The sequence below is a fragment of the Culex quinquefasciatus genome, chromosome 3 (genome assembly GCF_015732765.1).
Source record: "Culex quinquefasciatus strain JHB chromosome 3, VPISU_Cqui_1.0_pri_paternal, whole genome shotgun sequence".
Classification (NCBI taxonomy): domain Eukaryota; kingdom Metazoa; phylum Arthropoda; class Insecta; order Diptera; family Culicidae; genus Culex; species Culex quinquefasciatus.
The window spans coordinates 71535416-71561280 of record NC_051863.1 but is presented as its reverse complement, the minus strand read 5'-3'; the positions used below and the strand labels follow the sequence as shown (position 1 = coordinate 71561280).

The 25865-nt window shown below is 37.4% G+C and overlaps 1 protein-coding gene and 1 long non-coding RNA gene across 3 annotated transcripts; both read left to right on the top strand.

Annotated features, from left to right (window-relative positions):
- The first annotated feature begins 7669 nt into the window (after positions 1-7669).
- On the top strand, positions 7670-21096 carry LOC119769397. Of its 2 annotated transcripts, none has more exons than XM_038261583.1 (2): positions 7670-9750; positions 21056-21089. In XM_038261583.1, the coding sequence occupies exon 1, from the start codon at positions 7767-7769 to the stop codon at positions 8850-8852; it is 1086 nt and encodes a 361-aa protein (XP_038117511.1). In that variant the 5' UTR covers positions 7670-7766; the 3' UTR covers positions 8853-9750; positions 21056-21089. The 2 variants fall into 2 exon arrangements, 1 of the variants encoding a protein (XP_038117511.1); XR_005278323.1 differs by lacking the exon at positions 7670-9750 and adding an exon at positions 9823-10127 and having other exon boundaries at positions 21056-21096.
- Positions 21097-21114: 18 nt separating this feature from the next.
- Positions 21115-21968, top strand: LOC119769400. Its single transcript, XR_005278325.1, has 2 exons — positions 21115-21634; positions 21706-21968. It is a non-coding gene; the product is annotated as an uncharacterized LOC119769400 (long non-coding RNA).
- Positions 21969-25865: the final 3897 nt, after the last annotated feature.

Here is a 25865-nt window from a genome sequence, read left to right as displayed (position 1 = left end):
GGGTTTTGCGAATGTCCACTGGAATGCCTAGCATAGATATGATTTGAGAATGTTTGCAGGAAGCCCTTGTGCACAGGAGGCTTGAGGATGTTCATTAATGCCTGATGTAGAGATGGCTTGTGAACATCTACTAGTAAGAATGAAAGTAGAAGATGATTGTGAATGTCGACTATAATACCTGACGGAGAGATGGCTTGTGAATATCCACTGGAAAGACAGTTGTGGTGAAGGGTTGTGAAAATTACATTAGTAAAAGAGTTTTTATGAAGAGAAAAAATTTCAAATTAGTTGCTGTTTATTTCGGCCATGGCTTAACAAGAGTTACATGTGATGAAGTGAAGAGTTAGGGATCAGCAGGAGCGGTTCAGATGTGGCTCTTGTATAATAGGTATTTTTAGTTTTGAATAAAAATAAAGTACAGTTAAGTTGTAGCTGATGATGAAAGTTGTATTCACAACTGCGAATTTAGCATGGTTTTAAATAAAGACAGGTTAGGCCTTGCATGGTTGATTTAAAGTTTATTATTTAAAGAATTCATTAAGTGGAAGAAGATTGGGTTTAGGCGCTGATAACAACATAGAAGAACGCCATGTATCGAGCACCTAATGTTGGTATATCAGCACTTTGACTTTCGATTACAGCTTTAAATAAGCGTTTTTTTAGTGGGAAGTAAGCAAGCGATTTGATATCAAAACATTGCAAAACAGTTTGTTTTAATAGTGAGACTTAGTAAATTGGAAGGAATAAGGACCGAGTCCTGAACCTGTACGAGACGAGAATTCACCCTACTGTCTTAAAAACATGCGATACGAAACATTATTATATCGTTGAAAATGTTTAATGAGATTTATTAGTAAGAACGGTAATAGTCAATAATGTTTATTTGATTAACTATTTGATTGAGTATACAATCATTGTTGGAATTCGAGTGAGAAGAAGGAAAGCATTTCTCGCTCGCGAACGAGGGAGAGAACTTGTAGTACTTTTCTCTTCTCGCTCGCGCTCGCATTTTCGTTCGCGTTCTCGCTCTCGCCGCGAGCGCTCGCGAGCGCCTCGTGCTACCCGTTCGTCCCAAGCTAGCAATTTATTTATCAGGCTTATGAATACGAACCAGGCGATGTTATAGAGGTGTAACTTCAATCGCTGTGTTGTTTTTTGTTCGTTTCTAACAAGTTCAACTTCTCGCGAACGGGCAATTCTGGCTCGCGAGAAAGCCCGTTCGCGAGCGGAGGAGAGCACGGGCAATCGGTGAGTTTCTCTCGGCAGCTCGAGACTCGCGGCGAGAACTCGAGAGAGAGAAAATTTTCTCGCGAGAGCGCGATAATACCAACACTGTATACAATTGAGTGACAAACGTTTGGATTAAATGAGGATTTAGATGTTGACCGTGTAGGCAAGATTCATGTATTGCAATATTGAAATGCTTATTTGGAGTTGTGCTGTACAATGTAATTTTGAATAGTGTTAAATTATGTAAATAATAAATAACATTGGTAGTCTAGAATCTGGAGATATGCCTATATAAGAAAGTTTTGATGGAATGAAAAGTCCTTTTAAACGATAGGTTTTGAGTATCTATGTGTTGTTTTACTTAATGGGTAGATTCAGTTATTGCTGTTTATGTACGATCCAGTACAACTTCGATGAGTTGGATGTTAGAGTGACTATTTTGAATATATTTCACAAATGTGCGTACATCATTGGCATGATTTCTTGTGAAATAAATTTTGTTATTAGTAGTATTCATGTGATCTGAATATATAGCCAATTTGTCTGAGTAGACAGTTAGATTTGTAATATTATATTGTTATTATCATTTTCCACAAACAATTTACCAAAGTTTAAATTGAACTTACTTTAGCAAAAATACAATATTTGAATCTAGTGTGCTGAACATCTGATCAATTTTGAGATTAAAAATTGCAGGATTTTCAAAAGTTCAAAGTCATTTCAAATTAATACGAGCTTATGGTTAGACAATAAGTCAGAACTTGTTTTAAACTAAGTACATGTATGATTTTCTAAAATACTTTAGGAACGTTAGAGATTCATGTCGAATTTAAAAAAAAATGAAAAAAGAAGGGAAGAGCGATAGGTATTTAATGGACATATTTCTATGAGTTTTATCTTTCCAAATTAAGTTCAATTCAAAGAAATTATACCAAAAAAAACACCATAACAGAAATAACTAGAGGAGTTGGAAGTTATTAGATTCATGCAGTGTGATACACTAAAACAAACACAGCTGCCAATACTTGTTTGATGGCGTTTTTTCAACTAGATAAAAATGATGGCCATTCGACAATGAACAAAACATCACAGTAATCAAAGCCGATGTTTTATTGACATTCTACAGCAATGATCATTGTTTCCGTTACGACCTAAGTAAAGTTGATTGTAGAAAAGGCATTACTTTTATCGCTATAGCATGAATAACGGTCAGGTCTTTCAAAATAAAACCAAGGGGGGATTGTAGGGTCTGATCCCTTCGAGTGTGATACCCCTTGGCACATGAGGTGTGTCAGTGGTAGTCGTGGGAGAGAAGAGCGACAGTGGGCGGGAGAGTAGGAACAAGAGACTGACAGTCATGGAGGAACGGGGAGTGAAAGTGCACGTTGCGCGGAGTGGTTCGAGAGGTACCGGAATCAGGTTCAGAAGGATCCGCAGAGGAATCGGCGACGGACTGTAGGTCAGGGGTGGTCGGGAGGATGACTGGCAGCCAACAAGCTGCGTTCGTTACGCCGGGACCTTACACTGAGCGTACCCCGTTTTGTGGGCCAAGTGGGCCTAAGATGGCGGCCTTCGATATTATCTAGTCAAACTTTTGAAAATGGCGAATAGTTTAAATAAATATAGTTTTTGCCTTGTTTTGGTTTAAATCGACAAAATTAGTCTACTGGAATCATTTTCTTTTAAAACTAGTTAAGAGATACGCCACGTTCAAATATTTGTCTAGAACAGTTGAAGAGAGCGTGCCGCAAAAGCCGTCACGAAAAAAAAGTTTCCTATGCTAATTTTAAGTTGCGTATTTGATGGGCGGACTCCGACGAGGCCCACTTGCCATCTGTCGGTGAATACGCGCAACTCACGAAAACTGTCATCTTAGGGTCCGGTTGGACATAATAGAACTATTAAAATCATTGAAAAACTACTTTATATTGTCTGGGAGGTGCCCAAAAATTGCAAACATATCCTAAATTATTGCTCTAAAAATTTGAAAACATAAACTAGTTTGAAGTAAATTCTACTTTTTTCGAAAAGTTATTTGTTATGTAAAACATAATTTCTTCATTTCTTTGTTATTTCAACTTTATGAGTCACACTACACTTTTAAATTGGTCACAGAGGCAAGTTTAAAAAAATATGATTGTGGAGTGTTTTTAATTTTTGGGCAACACTTTGATAAATAAAAACTTTTCAACGAAAAACACCAAAGATCATCTTTGGATTTATTGCACGATTTGAACTAAGAAAATTAGACAAATCAATTTGAAACATTTACTTGTAGTTGTATGACTTTTTACATGCTGTCTTGCTATTAATTGATCTTCACACTTATTTTAACTACTAAAGTTACCGTTCTATACAGTTTGTGGCAAAATATTTATCTTCAATAAATTGCCTGAAAATTTCCCGTTTCCCGGGAAATTGGACGCTCAGTTTAGATTGTGTTTATTGAATAGTTTCATTATCATTAAAAGGCACGGGTTTTCTTATCGGTTAATAATAGATGGGTCATATGTTCAGCTTGAGATAAGGGCTGCAGTGATTATAGCGTGCCACATTAAAAGGCACTACCAATACTTATTTGTGCGCCAAGTCCAATCTTGAGCTGTCTAAGTTTTTTTTTGAGAACCTGATTCGAGTAGTACACTCATAAAAAAAATATTGTGTAGTTTCAACAAATCAAACTTTTTGATATTCTTCTCATTCTGCTTCATTTCTCAGTAAAACCGTTCCCTGGCACACGAACTAATAGCTCATAACGGGGTCGGACCTTCTTAAAAATGCTTCAAAAACTTCAACAGTCGAAACAGTCGATTGTACATTTAATATTAAATTTGCCAAGTTTCTGAATTTGAGTTCTGTTTAGCATTAATAACTCTGTACTGGACGGACAAACAATCAAATTGTAATAATAACATGAGTTATGGAAAATAAAAATGTATACAAATCAACATCATCGACGTCAATAGGGGAAAGTGGGGCAAGTGTAATAAGCTAAGGAAATGCTCGTTAAAATATTTGTCGGATTTTTTTTATAATCATCTTATTCCAGGTCTTGACCAAGACTTTGATAGAACAAGTTTTTAAAAAATCCTGTTTTTAATGTAAAAAAATGGTTTTAATATTTTTGAGGAGCAATGCATGAAACAACATGTTAATTTGCTAACAATGGAGCATTTCCATTCGAGTAGTTTTTGCTTTTTTCTACAATGTATTTCTCATGGAGCGAACTGTCAAAAACTGCTCGACTGCGGGTGCTCCATTGAACTGTTATCACTTAGATACATCCGATTAGAATGTATTTGAAACGTTTCTTTTATTTTTGAATTAAATAATAATATTTTACTATAAATTTGATAATTTTTACGAAAAAAAAATAATTACTTGATGATTTCTGGCAACACTGAAAGTCAGCAGTAAACAAAAACAACGCCGCGCGCAAAAATTCCAATTTTTCCGGATTTCCGCGTTCTAAAAGTAAAAATAAGTGCTCGGCAGTTGCCTCTTGACTTTCTAAAACGTATTGTAGTGTTTGCTTGTCCCAAAAACGAATTTACGGGGTTTTGTGTTGAACTAAAAAAAAATTGTTCCCGTGAACTGTCGGGAAGTTATGTGTTAGTGTGTGTGTTTGTGTTGAAACGTCAGCGTTGCTGAGTGCACAGTGAGAAAAAGTGTCGTAGAAAATTTATCACCGAAACATGCCGAGGGAGAGCAAGAAATGCGGAACCTGCTGTCGAAAGACACCCCCGAGGGTGAACGGCAAGACGTTGCCTGAAATCATTCACTGGATCAGCTGTGACACCTGTTCGAGATGGTTTCACGCCATCTGCATGAATATCTCCGACGCGCAGATGGAAAAGGTTGACGATTTCTGCTACGCCTGTGACAGCTGCACAGTGCGAGGTAGACTTGTCCCAAAATCAACACCCCCAGCGTCTGCTTCACCTGGCGAAGTCGACGAGCTGAAGAAGATCATCCGTGCACTATCTGAACAGCTGTCCAAGCTGCAAGCAGAGCTGGATGTGGTCCGAACCAGCAGTAAAAAGCAGATTGATCGAATCCTGTCCAAGCTTCACGACGACCGACCAGATGCTGCTGTGGATCGCCTTACAGCCGACTTGAATGTGAACCTGGAGGAGATACAAACCGGTGCCCACCTCGCTCGTACCTGCTCTCGGTCAGTGAACTCGTGCCGAATCGCTGTGAACAAGATTCCATTACGAGAAGGGGAGAATGTCAACACAATCGTCGAAAACGTGTTGACACTTCTTCAATGTTCAACCGAAATGGAAAATGTGACCAGCTGCTTCCGTCTGCCAGTAAAACCATCGAAATGGTCTGACCGCTTGCTCACTCCAACGATCCTCGTCATCTTCAACAACGCCGATGCGAGACAGCGTGTGCTAAAGCGATACTTCGAGCGTCACAAAGAGGCGAAGCTGTGCAATTTAAAGGACGGTCCCGCTCTCGACTACCGTTTCACGCTAAACGAAGTGCTGTCGGTTAACACGTTCAGAATCCGAAACCTTGCCATTCGCTTTAAACAGCAAGGTCTGGTCAAATCCGTGTTCCTGAGAAACGATCGAGTGTCCGTGCTTCTTCCCGGGCAGCGGCGATATGTCCCCGTTGAGACCACGGCGCAGCTTCAAGAGATGACAGGAACCGAACATGGCGGTGAGGATTCTTCGTCAATTTTCTTCGATGCCAGATCGGCCGACGTGTCGGCCTCTTCTCGCTGTTGACTCCCAGCTTCGCTGACGTTTCCCGCCCACCAATCAACATGCCAATCATTACCAACCTCCGTATCGGACACTTGAACGTCAGAAGCCTTGAGCGCCACATTGATGGCGTCAAACTTCTTCTGGATGCCAACCGTTACCATCTTTTTGCGGTGACGGAAACTAAACTTAAGAAGTCATCCCCAGTGGGACCTGTCAGGATTCCTGGCTACAATTTCGCTCGACACTCTTTACCAGCTGGCCGCGGCCGAGGATCAAAAGCCTGTGGAGGGGTCGGGCTCTACGTCCGAAAGGATCTGAAGGCATCCTTAATCATCACGTCTTCCCACGACATCTCTCTCCCGATCGCATCAAGAGTAGAGTACATGGTGGTCCAAATCAAGATCGGTGAGCTGAACCTCGGAGTAACCGTTTTCTACAACCCCGTGTGTTCAAATCAAACGTTTAGTCAGCACTACGAAAAGGTTTTGCTCGAAATGCTCGACTATGGTTTCGACCGGACGTTCATCGTCGGGGATTTTAACATCAACGTTGACGCTAACCCGCCCTCCACGAACCTGACCGCACTGAAGAGGATCAACTCGACGTTCAACTTGGTGGTCCTACCTACTGGTCCCACCCGAATCACAGACACGTCCTCGACTACCATTGATCTGTTGATCACCGATTGTCCCCAACACATCAAGAAGGCAAAAGCGACCTCTGCAAGCAACATCTCGGACCACGAAGTCGTCTTTTTGATTGCGGACATCAAAGTACCAAGGCCCGCAAGGAGAACAGTCCGTGCACGGAGCTTCAGGAACATCGACCAAGTCCAGCTGCAAGCAGACTTCGAAGCCAAAGACTTCCGACGGTTCTTCATTGAAGAAAACGTCGAGGCGAAAACAACGATGCTGACCGCCGAGCTGACCAACCTATTGAACGTACACGCTCCCGAACGCAACATCACTGTTCGCGACGAGCGCACCCCCTGGATCACGAGGCCGATCAAGCAAGCTGTAGAGTTGAGAGATCTTGCTTTCAAGCTTTACTCTCGCAACCCGAACCGGCGCCGCGGGGATAACCAGTGGCTGGATTACACGCTAAAAAAAAAAGTGCTCTAATTTCGGAAGCAAAAAAGCGGTATGGAGAATTGCACTTTGGTCAAGATCTACCGGCGAAAAAGCTTTGGTCCAATCTTCGTCGAGAGGGAGTCCACAACTCTTCGAAGCAGAACGCATCCACCAACGAGATTGACGCAGATGAGCTCAACCGTTTTTTTTTGCTGAGGGTCACCGACAACTGGGAGCCGGGGTTCAACGGAACGCTCTGGGCGAACCAAACCACAGGACAGCTACTGACCACGGGGCAGCCGAGTTCGGCTTCCGTCACACGAACGTTGATGAAGTCTGCCGCAAACTTTTCGAGATTCAAACGAACGCCACTGGTTCGGACGGTATACCAATATCGTTTGTGAAGCTGCTGTGCCCCTTCGTCCTCCCGGTCCTAGCGCATCTGTTCAACGCCATAATCGACTCCCAAGCATTTCCGGTGCAGTGGAAAACGGCCATCATAACACCCATCCCAAAAACGTCCAACCCTATCCAACCCAAGGACTTTCGCCCCATTAGTGTCCTTCCGGCAGTTTCCAAGGTTTTGGAGAAGATTTTGCTGAACCAAATAACCGAACATCTTGATAACCCCGACGCCCTGCTGGCGCGAAACCAATCGGGGTATAGGAAGGGTTTTGGAACCACAACGGCGTTGGCAAAAGTGACCCACGACATCTACAGTAACCTGGATTCCAATCGCTGCACTGTGATGGTGCTGGTCGATTTCTCGTTGGCATTTAATTGTGTCGATCACCGATTACTCGCAGCGAAGCTTAACGAAGAGTTCCGGTTCTCTGAAACAGCATGTCGGCTAGTTTCGTCATTTCTGGGACAACGGCAACAAGCAGTACGAAGCGGAAACGGAACTTCGGCTATGAGAGAGGTAGTTGATGGCACTCCACAAGGCTCGTGTTTGAGTGCGCTGCTGTTCAGTCTCTACATTAACAGTTTGCCGGCGACTCTCAAATGCAAGTATCAACTGTATGCCGACGACCTACAGATATATCTGTCTGGTCCAATTTCGGAGGTCGACGAATTGATAAGAACCGTTAACGAAGACCTCGATGCGATAACGCGGTGGGCCACCGGGAACAGCCTGCATCCTAACCCGAAGAAGACTCAGGCCATCATCTTCAACAAGACGGGAAGAGTTGAGCCGCAGACGGACATCGTCTTCGACGGAGTGGTAGTGCCGCTGTTGGACACGGTTACAAACCTGGGACTGCAGTTCGACCACAACATGACGTGGAAACACCAGGTCAACACCGTGGTCCAAAAGGCGTTCAATACACTCCGAACGTTACGTCGCTTCACACCAGTACTATCAACAGCCACGCGCCGGAAGTTGGTTCAAGCCGTGGTGGTACCTATTTTTACGTACTGTGATGTAGTGTACTATCATGGGCTCTCGGCGTCACTCAAAGACCAACTTCATCGCTGCTTTAAGTCGGCGGTGCGTTTTGTTTATCGCCTCCGAAGGCGGGATACAACTGCGGCCGTCAGAAGTACCATCCTGGGACACGACCTGCCGTCGAACTACCACCTCCGGACATGTTGCTTCATCAAGCGGGGGTATGATGGCAATCTGCCTGAGTACATCCTGGAACATCTGACACACGGACAACAGCAGCGAACGCGGTCACTCATCATCCCGAGGCATACGACAACCAGTGGAAAAAGTGTCCTGGTGGCGGGAGCGTCTTGCTGGAATAACCTGCCTCTGGAAGTGAAGCAGAAACCCACCATGCCTACTTTTAAGAGTGCTGTCAAACGTTTAGTTTTAAATCAGGATTAACTTAAGTTCAGTTTTGATTTGTTGAATTTTATTTTGGATCCTACAGTAATCAATCGATATGATACAATCCTTGACCTGATGCACAGTTTATACTAACAGGCTATCGTAACCAATAAAACAACAAATTACAAATTACAAATTTTATTAATATCACTATATGTTGTGTGAACAATTTTTTTATCAACTGTTTATCAGTTTTTAAGTACTTTTATGTATTTATTTCCCAATAAAATATGTTGTCACAGCAATTCGAATTTTTTAGCTCCCAACCAAAAAAAATAAAAGTTAAATCATATTTTATAATAAGTGCAAGTCATAGATATGGACACTACTGATCTAGGAAAAAAAAACATTTTGATAAATGAGCCTTAAAACAAACCCTAAGCCTTATTTTGTACTTTCCAAAAAATATAAGAAAACTAAGCTTTTTATAATTCAGATTGAAACAAATATTTTTTATAGTGTTATTGAACACCCAAATTTTCAAACTACCAGAAAAGCTGAAAAAGTATACTAAAATGTTGTTATTGTACAAGCTAGTTAGTTTAGTTGTTGCAACATAAAGTGTCAAAAAAGAATCACCTAATGATTCTGAAAAAATGGGTCCTGTTTCAATGCGAGCGAATTCGGCTAAGTATAATTCATTTTTACTTGATGTCTGGCTCCATAGTACAATTCCACCTTTTTGTATCTATATCTATCAATGCTTACAAGGTCAACGAATCCCAGCAATTTCTGCGCATGCTCTCATGTGCAATATTTCGTCTCTAATGTTAAATCCAAAACGATTCCCTCGTCCTTCAAAGAATAGAAGTGAAGAATAAAAAAAAAACCTTCCATAATTCCATTTCAACGAGGGGAACAGCATCTAATTCCAGCGTGCCTCTAATGTTGGCAGGTCAGAACTTTGACATGCAATTAAAGCTAATTAAAAGCGTTTTCAACTGAAATCGAGTGATAAATAGCTCAATAAGAAGTGAGCAAGCAAGTTTCTACCAAAAGTTTTGAAAAATTAGTTGTTTAAATAGTGAAAATCAGCAAATTGGATGGAGTTAGGAGCGAGAGCTTAACCTGCCAAAGATACGAGAATTTCCCCGAGTTGCTTTCAATAAACGGTCACGTTGTTAAAATATATTAATATGTATTCCTCCCTCCTGGAGCGCAACTCATTCCAGTCCGCAATCTCTCTACGACGACGGAGAGGGTGCGAAGAAGTCAAAATGTAAACCCAGCCTGTTTACCATTCAGTCAACCCAGAAATAGCTCCCAGACCAGGTAAACACGCCTTCCCTTATTGCGTTGTAGCTTTTTCCACTTTTTTGTTTATCGGTACCAACGGCCGAGCAGTACACTCTGTTGCATGAAATGGAAAGTTTAAGGTTTCCAGAATAAAAGACTATTAATTTTGGTAAACGTTTTCAAGTATTTGACTACAGTTATGAAACAATAAAACAAATCACTGGAATATATTAGTTAAAATTGATGCTTGAAAGAATTTTCAACTATTTGACAACTGACTCCACTTCTGCGTATATAGCGAACACCCATGCATGTATGAATATCAGCTGGTTTGGTAAATATTCACGTTTCGAAGATAGGCGAGCTCCCTTGTATTTTTTTCAGACGCAAGATTTCATCGCGAAGGAATACCTACAACAAAATATACAAATTAATATAACCAGAGACCAAAACGGGAGGGAAAAGTCGTTGACACTCGGCGTTTGTTGAATTTTTACATATTTTGGGCGATGTTCGACGTTCGTGTGGCGACCCGAGATTACCCCCAGCTGAGATAAAGAAAAATAAATTAGGCAGTACGCAAATGGAACGAGGAGGTACTACGCAGTTCATGCAGGGCTGCTTTTTATGGTAGGAAAAAGTAGAAACAGTACTTGGTATATTACAAGTAATTCTTGATTCATCTTAGGCTTTTTTAATTTATTTTAAACTGGGAAACTAAATGGAAAGATCCACATGTTTGAACTCCGTCTATTGCTGCAAGAATCAAATATAAACATTCAGAGCCGTACCTTGGGTCTACGGCGCCCTTGGCGAAACATCAAATTGGCGCCCCTCCCAAATTTAGAGACATTTTGATAAATTGATATTAATTTTCAATGATTGCTTCAATATGAGTATTGATTTTCTAATTGCAACTGGAGACCTTAATATGGTTAAATTCAAAAACACAGTTATTATTTTTCAAATAAAATGAGATAGGTTGAATTGAAAATTTATTAAAGGAGTTTAGTTGGGTGAATATTTTTTCAGATTTCATAAAATCGATAATGATAGCAGGTTTTTGTTTTTTTTTAAATTTATTTTTCAGATTAATGCACAGAATTAAATGCTCAATTTTTAAATGTTGCTATAACTTGTTAGCTTATTTTATATTTCTAAGCCTGCATAATTTGATCTGATATAGTATTAATTTGATTGTATAAGCAAAGAAATTTCCCGTTTTCGTAAAATAATTAGCTGATTTGGCTTTGGGTTTCATTTCGTTAATTACAACAAAAAAAAAGAAAAAAATCTTCTTCAAAATTGAAAAAAATATAATTCGATGCCAGTATGCTCTCTTGTTCAATCTAGATAGGAATCCCACCAAGCTTAGTTCAAAAGAGCACACCGGCATCGAAGCATAATTTTTCAACATGCAGCGGCAGAACAAAATTTCGTCAAAATTAATTTAGGCCTTTGCAAATATTTTTTGAAGTATATTGTCCCTCGACTCTGACCAAAAAACTAAAAAAGTTAAAAAATTGAAACTACAGGCCACGGTTTCAACATTTGAATGAAAAATGTATTTTAAAATGCATTATACACCTGTCCAGTTGTTTTGCAATCATAAGCTTCCAAAATTTTTAAATAATGACGATTTTTTTTTTGTCAGGATAAAAAGTTGAAAAAAAATATAATGATAAGAAATTTTTATTAATTTTGAGTGATACGATTTGAGTGCCCATACGATGCTTGAGAAAATATTTCATAAATTTATATTTTTAATTATGTTGATAAAATAATTTGCTTTTTCATTACCAAAGCTTTTTAGAAGATTTAAAAAGTAAACAACACCGGATAAGCTAAAACTGAAAAAGGATGTGCTCTGAAAAAGATTTTTTTTCTTGAACAAATAATGTTGGTCTTAATGGTGAAAATTTACAGCAGTTTTCCAATGTCAAAACTCGATTTTTTTGAAAAGTGTATGCAAATTTCAATGCACGAAGTTGATTATTAACGGGGAAATCGAGCTGAAAATATTTCAAAAGCCATTTTTTTTAACTTGAGAATGTAGAAGAGAGTGGGGAGACTTGATCCCCGGGGACACTTGATTCCAAGCCTGTATCTCGTCAGCATGTTGGTAAAACAATTAGCTTTGTTCTAGAAAGTTGTGCGAAATTAACTAAAACTCATTGTAGAAAACATTTTTAGATTGAGTTACAAACATTTTTCTAAAACGAGCTGCAAAAAACTTCCAAGAGATCTTTTTTTCTTTGTTTTGATATGTATAGAAAACACTCATAAATTATTCAAAAAAATACTTTTTATACATGAATTGTTTGATAAACTTATCAACTTAAAAAAACCCTTACGCATTTGATGTTAAATTTATCGCCATACTATTTTTACAATCAATTGTTTAAAAAAGTGCGTTTAGGGAGACTTGATCCCTGCATTTTTACAGTCACTGGAATCAGACTCAAGATTAATTAATTGGCCTGGGTTTTCATACATAGTTTCCTTTAGTATAGTTCTACATAACTTACTGCAATTGAACCTTTTTTCAAAAGTTTTGTAAACAAAAATTACCAGCTTTTGTAAACATGCTTAATTTTGGTCTAAAAAATAATAGTTTAAGTTTTTAAATATTTTACATACTAAACTTGTTATATTTTGAACATAAACGTACAGGTTTTATGTGAAATTGCTGTAACTAATAGAAAATTAAAAGTTTGGATGAATAAGAAACATTTTGCTTAAGATTTCTTCAAAATGTTGAAAGGGGGATCAAGTTACCCCTATCATTTTTAAAATGCCGATTTAAAATATTTTTTAAAAACGCTTGGCATGATTCGAAGAGTTCATCTGATGTAATACCCTTATTAGTCAAACATAGATGAATGTTTTATCTTTCAATTCATGCAAAAAGTTTATAGTTTTGTGAGAAATTGACAGAGTTATGTGCGATACAAAAAAGGGGATTATGTCTCCCCACTCTCCCCTAATAATTTCAAAACAAAGGTATATGTTTTAATGTTAAAATAATTCCTATTTTAAAGAAGATTAAAATATGACCATATTTTTTCAGAATTTGGCTGATTGTGATTCACAGCCAAATTAACGTGAAAATAACATATAGTTGGACATTTTTTAGTCTGGAAGGTATGACTTAAACTTCATTCTACAATGGTCCAAACTTTAACGTGTATATATTTTGAGAAGCTCTTCTAGAACTCCTTTAAGTTTCTGCCACTTGAGCGCCCCTTCTTTGATAAAAAAATAAATGTAGCATTAAGTATGAATTTTCAAAACACTTCGGTAGAAATATTCAAACAATTGATTTTGGCGCCCCTAAATATTTTTTTTATATTTAAATCAAATTATCTAGTTATTTGTAATTGTATTTTATAATTTGGCGCCCTTTCTGTTTCAAATACCTAATGAAGATGTTATAGCTGACATGAAAATTGTGTACAAACATCGATTTCGGCGCCCCCCAAGGGCTGGCGCCCTTGGCGGTCGCCAACCGCGCCAACCCCTAGGTACGGCGCTGTAAACATTTTTATGTAGAGAAATGGTCAAAAACTAAAGAATCAGGTAGGGTAGAGGACCCAGTTTTCGCCCTGCTCCAGTTTTCGCCCACCTACTGGATTTAATCTGTATTTAGCAAACTCATACATACATATTCATTCATTTCTAGTACTAAATGAAACTTTCCTAATGAATTTCTATTGCTTATTAAGTTTTTATAAGCTTTTCAAAAAAAGCCTTACTGCAGCCGCCATATTTTGTCAATTTAGACTGCAGCGGGTAATAATGTTAATGAGGGAAAACAACTCATTTTGTCCGAAAATAATGTGAATGAATAATTCATTAGTTCACTGTATGTCTGAATTTCATGAAAATCTAGTGACTTACCTGTTTTAAACGTTTACTAAAGGTTATTTCAATAAAATAAAGTGGGCGTTTTCTGGGGTCATGAAAAAACATTCGATCCAATTTTCGACCAGGGCGAAATCTAGTATTGTGTTTTAAGATTTTATCTAGAACCAGTTTTCGTTTACCATAAAAACTTTTCTAATCGCAGCGAAATGTGCTTGAAAATATATTTGGAACATTCTTGACTATTTTTAAAGGTTAAATAATCATTTTAATTACCGTAAACCGGGGTGACTTTGACAGGATTTCAATTTGTTTTTAGAATATTTTTCAACAGGTAAGGTTTTTCTCAAGATTATTATTTTTAAAACATGTACTGGGGTAGGCCACACAAAGTCCATGCACAATTTTGGAAAAAAAGTTTTTTCAATTGTGTTTAGAAAAATAGTTACGTTAAAAATTCTTAGTTTTAATTCCGGGGTGACTTTGATAGTCATAGTTTTTCTTGTTAAAATCATATTTAAGATGTTCAAACTTTATTTGTACGTTAAATGTACCATCACTAAAGTAGCTGATATAGTTTGCAAGAAAAAAAAATCAATGTTCATTGTTAAGATAACTATGTTTAGAAGCTTTTTAATTAAATACATATAAATTTTAGGTAAAATTGTTAAAAAGTCGGAATTTTGCCTGAAATTTGTTAAAACTAGTTTTGTTTATAAAATTATCGATTTATATTGCATTTTATACTGAATTCGAAGCACGAATCACAAGTTTTCACATTTTACATGAAATTTGTTCAACTAAAAATGCCTGTAAATTTGAAGTTTTTTTTAAACTGTGTTTCAAAAACAGATAATATTTATTATTTACAAACTTATTAAACCTTCTCCTAGTGGAAAATTGTCCAAAGAATCCGAAAATGCATTTCGTTTTCCGATTAAAAATCATGATCATTGAGAAAATCATGACACTTTGAGAAGTTTAAAATAATGACTTCCATCAACATTTTCTTAACTATAGTTAAATAACTTTATAAACCTTTCAAAAATTTATGAAAAGTTCTTCTTGAGGTACTTTGAACACTTCTCTACCACGGTCAGTATGTTTCTGAACCATTCCTTACGTATTTTAATTGTACTCTTCATTTTGCAGAATAATCGCAAACCTATCAAAGTCACCCCGGCTATCAAAGTCACCCCGTTTTACGGTACTTTCATTCAGAAGGGGTTTTGGTTCAAATGTTGTAAAAGTTTACTGGTACATAGGAGAACAAATTTAGCAGAGGATGGAGAAGTGGTTACACATGTGCTTTAATATTTTTATTAAGAGGTACTCGATGTTTTATATTGAGTCAATTCGGGAGCAAATGACCCATAGGGTTAAAGCTCCCCTAACAAAATCAACAACAACATGGAGCTAATTGTAACTGTGTGCCCTTATCTTGGGTGAACAGGGACACATGAGTTCTATCACAAATTTTGATTCAGTCATATTTTTTTAGTGAGAGTGAGAACATTTTTTGGTTTTAGTTATAATAGACAGAGAATCTCAAAATAAGTAGGATATCTGAAAAAAAAACTCCTAGGATTTTTTGAACCTCAATTGATAATATGTACGACAAAATATGTGCACATCAATGAAATTTAGCTTCGGGAACATGTTGTGTATCAATAGGAGACCATATTTGCTTAGCTTTGTGTCATAATTTCATTTGATTTCTTGATTTTTGTCGTGGGCGAAAACTGGTTCCAAGGGTGGGTGAAAATTGGATTGAGGGGGGCGAAAATAGGCTCTTCAGAGCACTTTATTAAAACGCCAAATTTTATCAAAAATGGACATGTAAATGATAAAAACCTTGTGGAAACATAAATTCAAATAGTTTATCAACGTTCTACAACAAATAGAACCAAAAACAATTGTCATCAAATTCTCATCAAATTTCCTAGATTGCCACTATAAAGTGGGCGATTTCTGGGTCCTCTACCCTATATCATGCACATCTATGAGAAAGTAGTTATAATTGAGACGCAATGCTGTTTTATTTTCTGATAATTTCATATTATAACGTATATCTGTAGGGGAAGTTGGGGCAAGTCTAACAAGCTAAGGAAATGCTCTTTAAAAACCATTAAAAACCGTTGAAAATCTGTTGGATATTTTGATAATCATCTTAGTACAGGTCTTAACTAAGACTTTGATAGATCACGTTTTTCAAAAAAAACCCGATTTTCACCACAACAAAAATATTTAAAAATGATTGATTTACTCAACTAGTGTGGCAAGACGAACAACCCGTTGGAGCAAAAGGAACAATGCATGAAACACCATACACTCAAACCCCGTTGGTTTGACACCAACTGTTGTCAAACGAACGGGGTCACTTTTTAGTTTGACACCCCATTTACACGGAGTCCACACACACTACAGAACGTTTGTTTTGATAGTGTGCGTGAACGCCGTGTAAAAAGTGACAGTTCGTCACTTTTTAGTTTGACTTTGACCAACCAACGGGGTACAAACTAAAAAAGTGTCAAACGAAAAAGTGACCAACCACCGGGGGTTGAGTGTATAAATTTGCTAACAATTGAACTGTTATCACTTAGACACATCAGATTAGATTACCAGATTACAGAAACGCTTCAATTCTGTAATCTTTAGATGAAATAATAATATTCTACTAATAATTTGATCGTTTCTTTTTGGAAAAATATTAATTATTTACAAAATAAACGGTACATTTTCATTATATCTTTGTTTTTTTATAGACTTTTTTTTACATTTTTTTCATCAGTTTTCAAGTTCTTTCATGCATTTATTTCCCTATAAAATACACTCAACCCCCGGTGGTTGGTCACTTTTTCGTTTGACACTTTTTTAGTTTGTACCCCGTTGGTTGGTCAAAGTCAAACTAAAAAGTGACAAACTGTCACTTTTTACACGGCGCTTACGAACACTATCAAAACAAACGTTTGGTAGTGAGTGTGAACTCCGTGTAAAAGGGGTGTCAAACTAAAAAGTGACCCCGATCGTTTGACAACATTGGGTGTCAAACCATCGGGGTTTGAGTGTATGTTGTTCCAGCAATTCGTATTTTTCCATACATTAAATCACAGACAACAGACGTAGCGGCTAGAACAAAATAATTTGAAAATCGTGTGTAAAAACATGGCAGCCGCATCCTGCTAATCTACTAGCGCCATCTGTTAGCCTATTGCCACTCTCTAAAGCAGCCATGATGGTTTTCTGAGAAGGTGTGTTTGAAAATGCATCACCCAGAAATATTTAAAAAATTATTATTTCAATTTTTCGAAAAAAAAATGTAAATAGGTAAAGATTATGTTTTTAAGCTTTAGTAAATCTACTTTAATTATTAATTAACACGATTTACGAGCACATGGAAGTTTTTTTTATTCATTTAATCATCGATATTAAAAAAAATAGTCTAGTCTGATGCTTTTTTAAACACAGCAACCAAGGCCGCGCTTGAGGCTGTCAAATTCATGCTGGTTGTGTTTATAAACAAAACCAACAGAAGAGAGCGAAAAGGAGGAGAAGACCCGGTGGAAATCGGGAGGATGGGCAAGGAACACAAATAAAATCCAAATTGGGTGCGGGAGGAGCTGCCACTTCCGTTGCGTTGATGATGACACCGTATTTTCCGTACCGTATTTTCCGAGGTGATCTTGATTGGAACGTCGGTCGTTTGCACACCTCCTCTATAACGACGCCGTACTCCAATCGGCAATCCGTCGGGGCTAAAATCGGTTCAGGAACCAGGTTGGCCAATTTGGTTGCCTCACATTGGTCAAGCAGCTGCAAGCGCGAGAGATTTTGTTGAATTCGGCTGAAATCAACTTTTCATCTAGAAGAAACGATTACAAACGTTGAAAACAAACAAAATGGAAAATGACAGTAGGCGGAAAGCGATATTTTGACAGCGGGCAATGTGTCAGGGCAAAGCGACTGCAGCGCCACAAATGGATTGCCACAACTAAAAAAACTGTAGCAATGATTTACACAAGGGAAGAATCGAGCCCAAACGTCTGTTGTCTGTGATTAAATCAATCAGCAATTTTCCACGAAAACACCATGATTCGAAAAAAAAGTTCTACGATCGGGCTCAAATTTTTTCTGGGGGTTCCTTGGCCGAAATAATTAGACCCGTATTTTTTTTGTTTGGCCATTAGGGTGACCTATGCCGTGTTAGGGTGGTCTAAAGAATGGCAATTTTCTTCGATTTTCGCAAAAACCACTTTTTTTGAAAAATCATAACTCCTCGCCATTTCAACCGATTTCAACTGTCTTACACGCAAATGAAAGGTGATAAGTTGGCCTTTCAATGAAAAATAGTAAAATTGGAAAATCTAGCCTAACATATTAAAAGTGCGTATGAAACTTTATAATGCCGTTTTGACGGTGCCTGGACCAAAGAGCCTATGTCTGGAAATATTTTTATCGGATTCCCCGGACATTTTTACATAAGTGAGACTCAAGGGTGCCTATTTTGAGTTGGGAGACTGGATTTATGGTGATTTGTCAACAAATAACTTTATCTATGTTATTTGTTGGAAAAGTGTAAAATATATCGAAAGTTTTTCAATAGTTTATGAAACCTTTTCCAAAAAAAACTCTGTATTAAAGAAAATAGGGGAAATATACCCATTTTAATCACTCTAAGCCGTTCGACCAATTATCATCACTTTTGCCGTTTTCCACTATTAAATCAACATTTTCAGATGTGTCAACAATGGGGAGTTGCTTGCTCACTTTTATTTGAGCTATTTATTACTTTGGAACAGTCAAAAACACTTTATGAAAGCTGTAATTCATGATCAAAGTGCTGATAGGCCGATAATAGAAATAGGCTGAGAAAGGGCATAGTTCCCCTACTTTTTAATAAAAACAAAATCAGAAAAAAACAGGATCAACTCGGACCGTTTCGCATCCTTTGGCAACGTTATACGAAATTTCCTACAAGAATCTCACAATTCTAGAGTTTTTTTAATGTCTTATGAACTATTGTCTTTCATAAGTTTATAAGACCTATTAAAAAAAAAACTCTAGACTTTTTATTGAATATCACACCGTCTTTTCAGACGGAATTTCGCAATTCGCAATTTCGCAATTTTCAGTGTAAGAACGTTCCTTGACCGATCTTATGCACTAGGTTCCCGACGAACACGCACTGCCCTTACACCTACATCTCACCCTTGCTCTGAGTCAGTACGAGCAACACGCTAGAACACGCTTTGAGTGTTCGTGCCAGGCATGCACACCTTCTTTTCCGGTTACGCATTTTTACTCGGCCGGGGGTGGTACATTACGTAGGGTTTGATGTAAGTATAAGCGCCTAACCATTTATAGTGTGCCTATCAACTTTCATTAAAGCAAAATCTGTTTTATTTTTAGTTTGAATTCAAAAACTAATTGTTATTTTACTGTGTATTGTTTTCTCCTAAAATCTGTATAGTGTTGAGTCGTGTTCAGAGTCTCGGCCCGAAACTTCAAACACGAACAAAGGCAGCGAACCGAAGATTGACAATGACGTTTTGGAATTTTGACAGTTTGGAACGCATGAATTACCCCATTATCGGTTTCCCGCATGGGTGATGTGGAAATTGTTGCACATGGTTGAAGTTGGTAATTTTGCAACTTATTTTAATTTATACTAAATTTAAAAATTTAAACACGAATCTACAGCGAATCGATGTGAAAACTAAAGATACACTAAAGGCACGATGATTTGATGTGCATTCTTTATCAGAATCACGTTAAAAGAGGTTTAAATTGAAAATTAATAATAAAACAAATTCTGGTCTAGAATTTAACGAAATTTTGTCTGTTTGTAAGACTTAATGTTACTACACAATGGTTATAGATTTTTTTTACAAAAAAGTAAATTTTTCGTTTCGTCCACAAACAATCTTATGTTTGTAAACAAAAGACGCCATATTGCCAATGTTGTTCGGTAGCTCATATCAGGCCATCGCCGGGGCCCTGGTCGTGTTTATCTGTTGCTATTTCTTTTGTCGCGGTGTTTTGTTACAATATTTTGGTCCTAAGCATTTTAGAAAAGTTTTTCAAAAGTACAACAGTAATATTTGTGTTAATCCTTTAATCATTCCATAAATTGAGTAAGGGCTCGAACCTCACTTGCTTATGAAAAAGGTGAAGTTTCAAAACAATGGACAGTGAAGGAAATATACAGTAGTTGTTCGGTAACTGGGCGTTATTTAACTGGGCTGCTTTTTAACTGGGCGCTCGATAACTGGGCTGTAGCCCAGTTAAAAAGCAGACAAACGTAAAAAAACCAAAACAAACCGAAATGAACGAGGGGTTAATGGATGCCAAAAGCCTTTTCAACAAATAAAAAAAAAACTTTTTTCAAACATGCTTTACATTTCAAGTCACAATTAAAGAAATATGAAAAGTAAGCATTGTAAATAAATTTGAGTATTTTTAATTTTTATTTTTCATCAGGAAAATATTATGCATCGGTGGTCCCCTCGTTATTTTTCGTTCAGCCCAGTTAGCGAGCAGCATTCGGTGACTGGGCTACGTTCTCAGCCCAGTTACCGAACAACTACTGTACTATGTAAAGAATCAATAGTAAAAGGAAGATAGTAATTTATGAAATAGATAAAGAAATTAACAATAGTCAATAAATAGAGGTAACAAACAAGCTTAGATTGTATTGAGGACAATTTACAGGGAAAATGAGAAATTATTCAAATAGATAAATAAAGAAAAGGCACATGATAAACAAAATTGACACCGCTGCCAAATTAAGGGAAAGCAGAAAGTTTGTTACAGCAGCATCAATTGGTAATATAGAGAGGAAAGCGTTGAGAAATAAGAGAATCAAATGAGTAAAATCGAAATCAAATGGAGGATAGTAAACAGAAGCCGCGTTAGAAAATCAGTGAAACAAAATAAACAGAAGATAGGTGGTAGCGGAGAATGAAGAGAAGAGAAACCCCGTTGTGCGATGTTTCAGGTACATCCACAGCAGTTGACTCAACATACTGCGAATCAAAACAATACCGTCTACAATCACAAATTACTTCCCTTTCCCACATTGACGCGCCCCTTTCTTTTAGCCGTCTCGACATTAACCCTCGCTGGTCAAAGGTTTACGAGTCGTTTCCACAGGCCACCAGCTAGGTTACACCTTGTCATCATGTTAGTCAAGCTAACGTGGAGGTAAGAAAATAGGACACTTGCAAGGAACCAGAGCCATGCTGTTTTGTCCAAACATCACTACGTATGTACACTGAAAGAAACCAACACAGAAAAATCATGTGCTTTTTCACGTGAGCATATCTGAAAATCATCACGGTAAACTAACGTGAATTTCCCATGACTTCAATATGTTTTGTTTCTCAAATGTATGTGACCATCACTTGTATACCAACCATAGTTACGTCATTATGCTTTAATGTGATGTTCATGCTTGATTCATATGAATTACACTTGGATTGGCCCCATTCGTATTTCTGTTGATTTTCAAGTGAAAACCACGTTAAAATCGCATGTTTTGTTCTGTGATGGCGAATGTAGAGAACTGGTCAGAAATCAAAATGGCGAGTTGCCGAAAGTCGAGTTTTTGTGCTCGTTCTTTTTAAAATAAATTAGGGTCATTAAAAGTTTTTCTTTTGAACAGAAGGTAGTTTAAAAATGTAAGTATAGTAGAATAAGTATATTAACTATAGGCAATCAATTGAAATAATTATTTTTGTCACTTTTCTAGCAAATTAAAATCGGGTGCATGACCTGTGGACGAAAATGTGCCGGTGTCACAAAATAAATATCACCGGCCTTTGGAGGCACAAAGCTGTTCAGTGACCAGGAATCTATGCGATTAATCCGACGGTTGGAGCGGTGCCGGAAGCGATCGCGGTGGAATTTTGAGGATTGCCAGTCAGAACTCATCGCCATTGCTGTCGAAAACTTCGGTTCAAAAAGTGTGTGATTTAAAAAAAAATGTGCAAAATACATTATATTTTAAAGAGATTTTCTGAATAATATTTTTTTACAGAATGAAAGAAAGAAATTCATTGAAATCATACGTGCAATCCATTTTATTCTTATAAAAAATCAACGTGATAGTCATGTGTGATGACATGTGAAGGTGCAGTGTTTTTCACTTCAGTTTGATGGGAATTTCACTTGAATTTACTACTTCGCAGATTGAACTTTTTTGATGTGATTTGCACATGATATTCGCATGCTAAGCCGTATGGGGCGGATTCATGTGTAAAACATGTGATGTTGCTATGCGCCATTCTTTCAGTGTAGTTGGGCTCCTTCCTGGATGTTCCTCGCCTGGGTGTCAACCGACGAGTATCATCAGTATCATGCACCCTTGGCCTGCTTTTTATTGAAAATCACACCGTCTTTTCAGACGGAATTTACTAACTAAACGGGACATACACAAAACACCCAGAGGAGGATGGGCGGGAATCGAACCCGGGCCCGCAGAACACATGAGGGATCGGCAGCCGAAGCCGCTAACGAGACGCTCGCCACCGGGTCCACGAAGACTTGGATAATTTTAGGCGAGACGCTCGCAGAAAAGTACATAAACGATGTTTTTTCCAGGGCTGCGGAGTCGGGTCATATTTCAAACGACTCCGACTCCGACTCCGGCTTTCTCAGATTAGCTGACTCCGACTCCGACTCCGGCTCCGGCTTTGAACAAATGGTTGGCTCCGACTCCGACTCCGACTCCGGCCTACCAACTCTAGCCGACTCCGACTCCGACTCCGACTCCAGCTTTCAACAAATGGTTGGCTCCGACTCCGACTCCGACTCCACATATTTTTAAATGTTTCAAAAGTTAGATAACTATTATTAGTTAATTATTTTTTGAACATTGATAAATAGGATTATTTAAAAACTCTCTAAGCGTCATGTTTTTCTCAAGAAAAATAAGTTAAGTAAAAGTAAAGAAAAGTAAATAAACGGAAAAAAGTTTCTGGGTTACAAGTTGTATACGTTATGGAAACCGGAATTTAAAAATATCTTCAGTTTTAGAGGCATTTTGAGAAGAACAGTTTTGTAAGTATATTTGGATTCATTTGCTTAACCAAAAATTTGAAAATTTGTTTTTCAAAGCTAAAAAAAAAATCAAACCATCCACATTAACGACCCCCGGGTCTTTTGTGGTCTCTATTGCAAGTTTCTGCTCGAACCTAGGAGTCCGAAGGCTTGAATGGGGAGAGCACCCAAACCTCTTTCTTCTCCAAGGAACCTTCCACCCCAGTGTTTGAACTGACGACCTTCAGATTGCGAGTCCAACCGCCGCCAGCGATTCCACCGGAGTAGGTTTGGTTTGGTGTGTTGTTTGTACTTATGGCATGGAGACGACTCCTACACCTGGAATGACTTAACGGCCTAACAACCAAGGCCGGGACCGTCATTTTACTTCCTCATCCGATGGAAGGTTGCAGCAGATGGGAATCAAACCCAGAATCATCCGCTTACAAAGCGGACAGCGTAACCATTCGGCTACGCACTGCCACTGTCACTCAAAGCTAATAAATTTAAATATTAATCTGTTATTTTTGAATGAATAACTAAAAGAAACCTGGCCTTAATGATCTATTGAACATTAAAATTCAATCTGCTCACTTTCAGGCTGACATTTGTTATAAGCACAGTGACAGGCACCTTGTTTTTTAAATGACAATTTTAAACGAAACATTTTTTTTGTTTTTTTTTTCTAAGACGTACATGGACATCACACCATGGCTGAAGGAGATTATTATCAATGTAGGGTAAGGTAGTCATCAATGAGACACTTTTGGTTTTCAACTTTCAATGATTTTTCTAATTTTTTCATCAGCATGTTTTAATGAGCTTTTAGTTGCATTATCATTCTTTTAATGTGTTCTAACATTGACAAAAATATGAGATCGATCCGACATCTACAGCTCGAGTTATTCAACTGTCTCATTGTAGACGCACTTGGCAGGAACAATGAGACAGGTGGGGAACAATGAGACACTCTACGAAAATCAACATTTTTCTAGCAAAACATCATGTTTTTGTATTGTTCCATTGCAGGTGACTTGCCTTGAACATTTTAGAGCAATTTTGCCAACATGAAACTTTTAATAACAAAAGTTACACTAAAAAGTATTTCAATTTTGTAAAATCTATATATTAATACCAAATAACTTTGTATTTTTGGTTTAATGAAGTTTAAACTCTATAAATATGCCAAAAATCACTTTTAATTCATGTTTTGAAAGATTTCCATCGATTTTGAAAAGTTTATTGAAGAAAAATCAAAGTGTCTCATTGTTACCCATGGGCTGAAATGAGTGGGGAACAATGAGACAGCCCTGGATTCTGAGTTTATTCTAAATTTTGGCCAAATCTAATGAAAGGACATTGTAGCCCAACTTAATCCCTATGGAACGTCGAAAGAAATTTGAAGAAATATTAGTTTTGGTGTAAATGGCAGCCTACGAGCGAAAAAGTAATTTTTGTCCATAATTTACTTTTACACCCCAGAATCAAACATTTATGAATAACTTTTCAAGGGAGCGTCCATAACCAAAGCCACTTATATGGCAGACGTGTATCCAGTAGACACACCTTTCCCCCAAATATGAGCCTGATTGGTTGAAACTTCGACTTGTGAGAGCCATTTTATCATTGTTCCCCGTGTCTCATTGATGACTACTCTACCCTATCTAAACAATTTCTTCGTGGAAAGGACGCCTAAGATGTCCTTTTCAAATATCGGTGACATGGAAAATATTTTAACCTGGAAATTTTTAATTTATTTTAATTTTAAAATTTTATATACTTTTAAAAGGAGGCGCATACTTCGTGAATCTTCACCTAAAACGAAGCTTCATAGATGATCTTGCGCCTCCATCGAAATATATGAAAAAAATTAAAATATAATAAAAAACTAATATCCACAAGTAAAATATTTTCTAGGTCACATATATTTCACATAAATTCGTACTTGTTGATAATATTTTGATTCTGTTTTTTTTATCTATAATACTGAATTCTTGAGATTTGTTCAACGATAATTTGCAATTATATCAAAATAGTTTACCTAAAATCAACATCAACATCAACAATCAATGATTATTTCAAATTTGTTGCAACTTCTTTCGACATTTTTTGTTAGCTTTAATTATTTTAAATGCAACACTTTGATTTTCTTGTACTTAGTTATAAACAAAATGCGCATGTTGAGTTCCAAGTAAGAGATTGTGATTATCGTTGCTATTGGGGTAAAAGATGACTTTGTGTCTACTTTTTTTTAGAAATAACTGGATGAAATTTGGTCAAATTTGAATTGAAAGGGCACATAAATATAGTCTGAGTACATAACCAATTTTTTATTTATTATTTTTTTAATTATGATACTGAATACTTAGGTAAGAGGTTATCATTTAGTGATTATAGTGTAATAATACAATTAGAGCTTTTCAATCACAACAAAAAGCTTCAAAAACATAATGGCATCTGATAAATCAATCAAAAATATAAATTGATTTGTAAATTAAGCTGTTATATAGGAAACACTGAACAATAAAAAAACATTTTTTTGTTGAATTTAAGATAACTCCGGCTCCGACTCTGACTCCGGGTTATCAGAAATCTTCGGCTCCGACTCCGACTCCAGCTCTTAAAATTTAGCCGACTCCGACTCCAGCTGTTCGAGTTTTGACGACTCCGACTCCGACTCCAAGCTTCCCAAAAAGACCCGACTCCACCGACTCCGGCTCCGACTCCGACTCCACAGCCCTGGTTTTTTCTGCATACATTTCAGACTTTTCCTGACTTTTTGACAAAAACAATCTGATATATCGGACTTTTTCAGATTTTTTGCGAATTTTGGCAAATTCCAGACTTTTTTCTCAACTTTGCCGATTTCCC

Excerpts from the sequence above, each read along its gene's own strand:
- LOC119769397 (XM_038261583.1), top strand. The coding sequence starts at position 7,767 with ATGGTGCTGGTCGATTTCTCGTTGGCATTTAATTGTGTCGATCACCGA.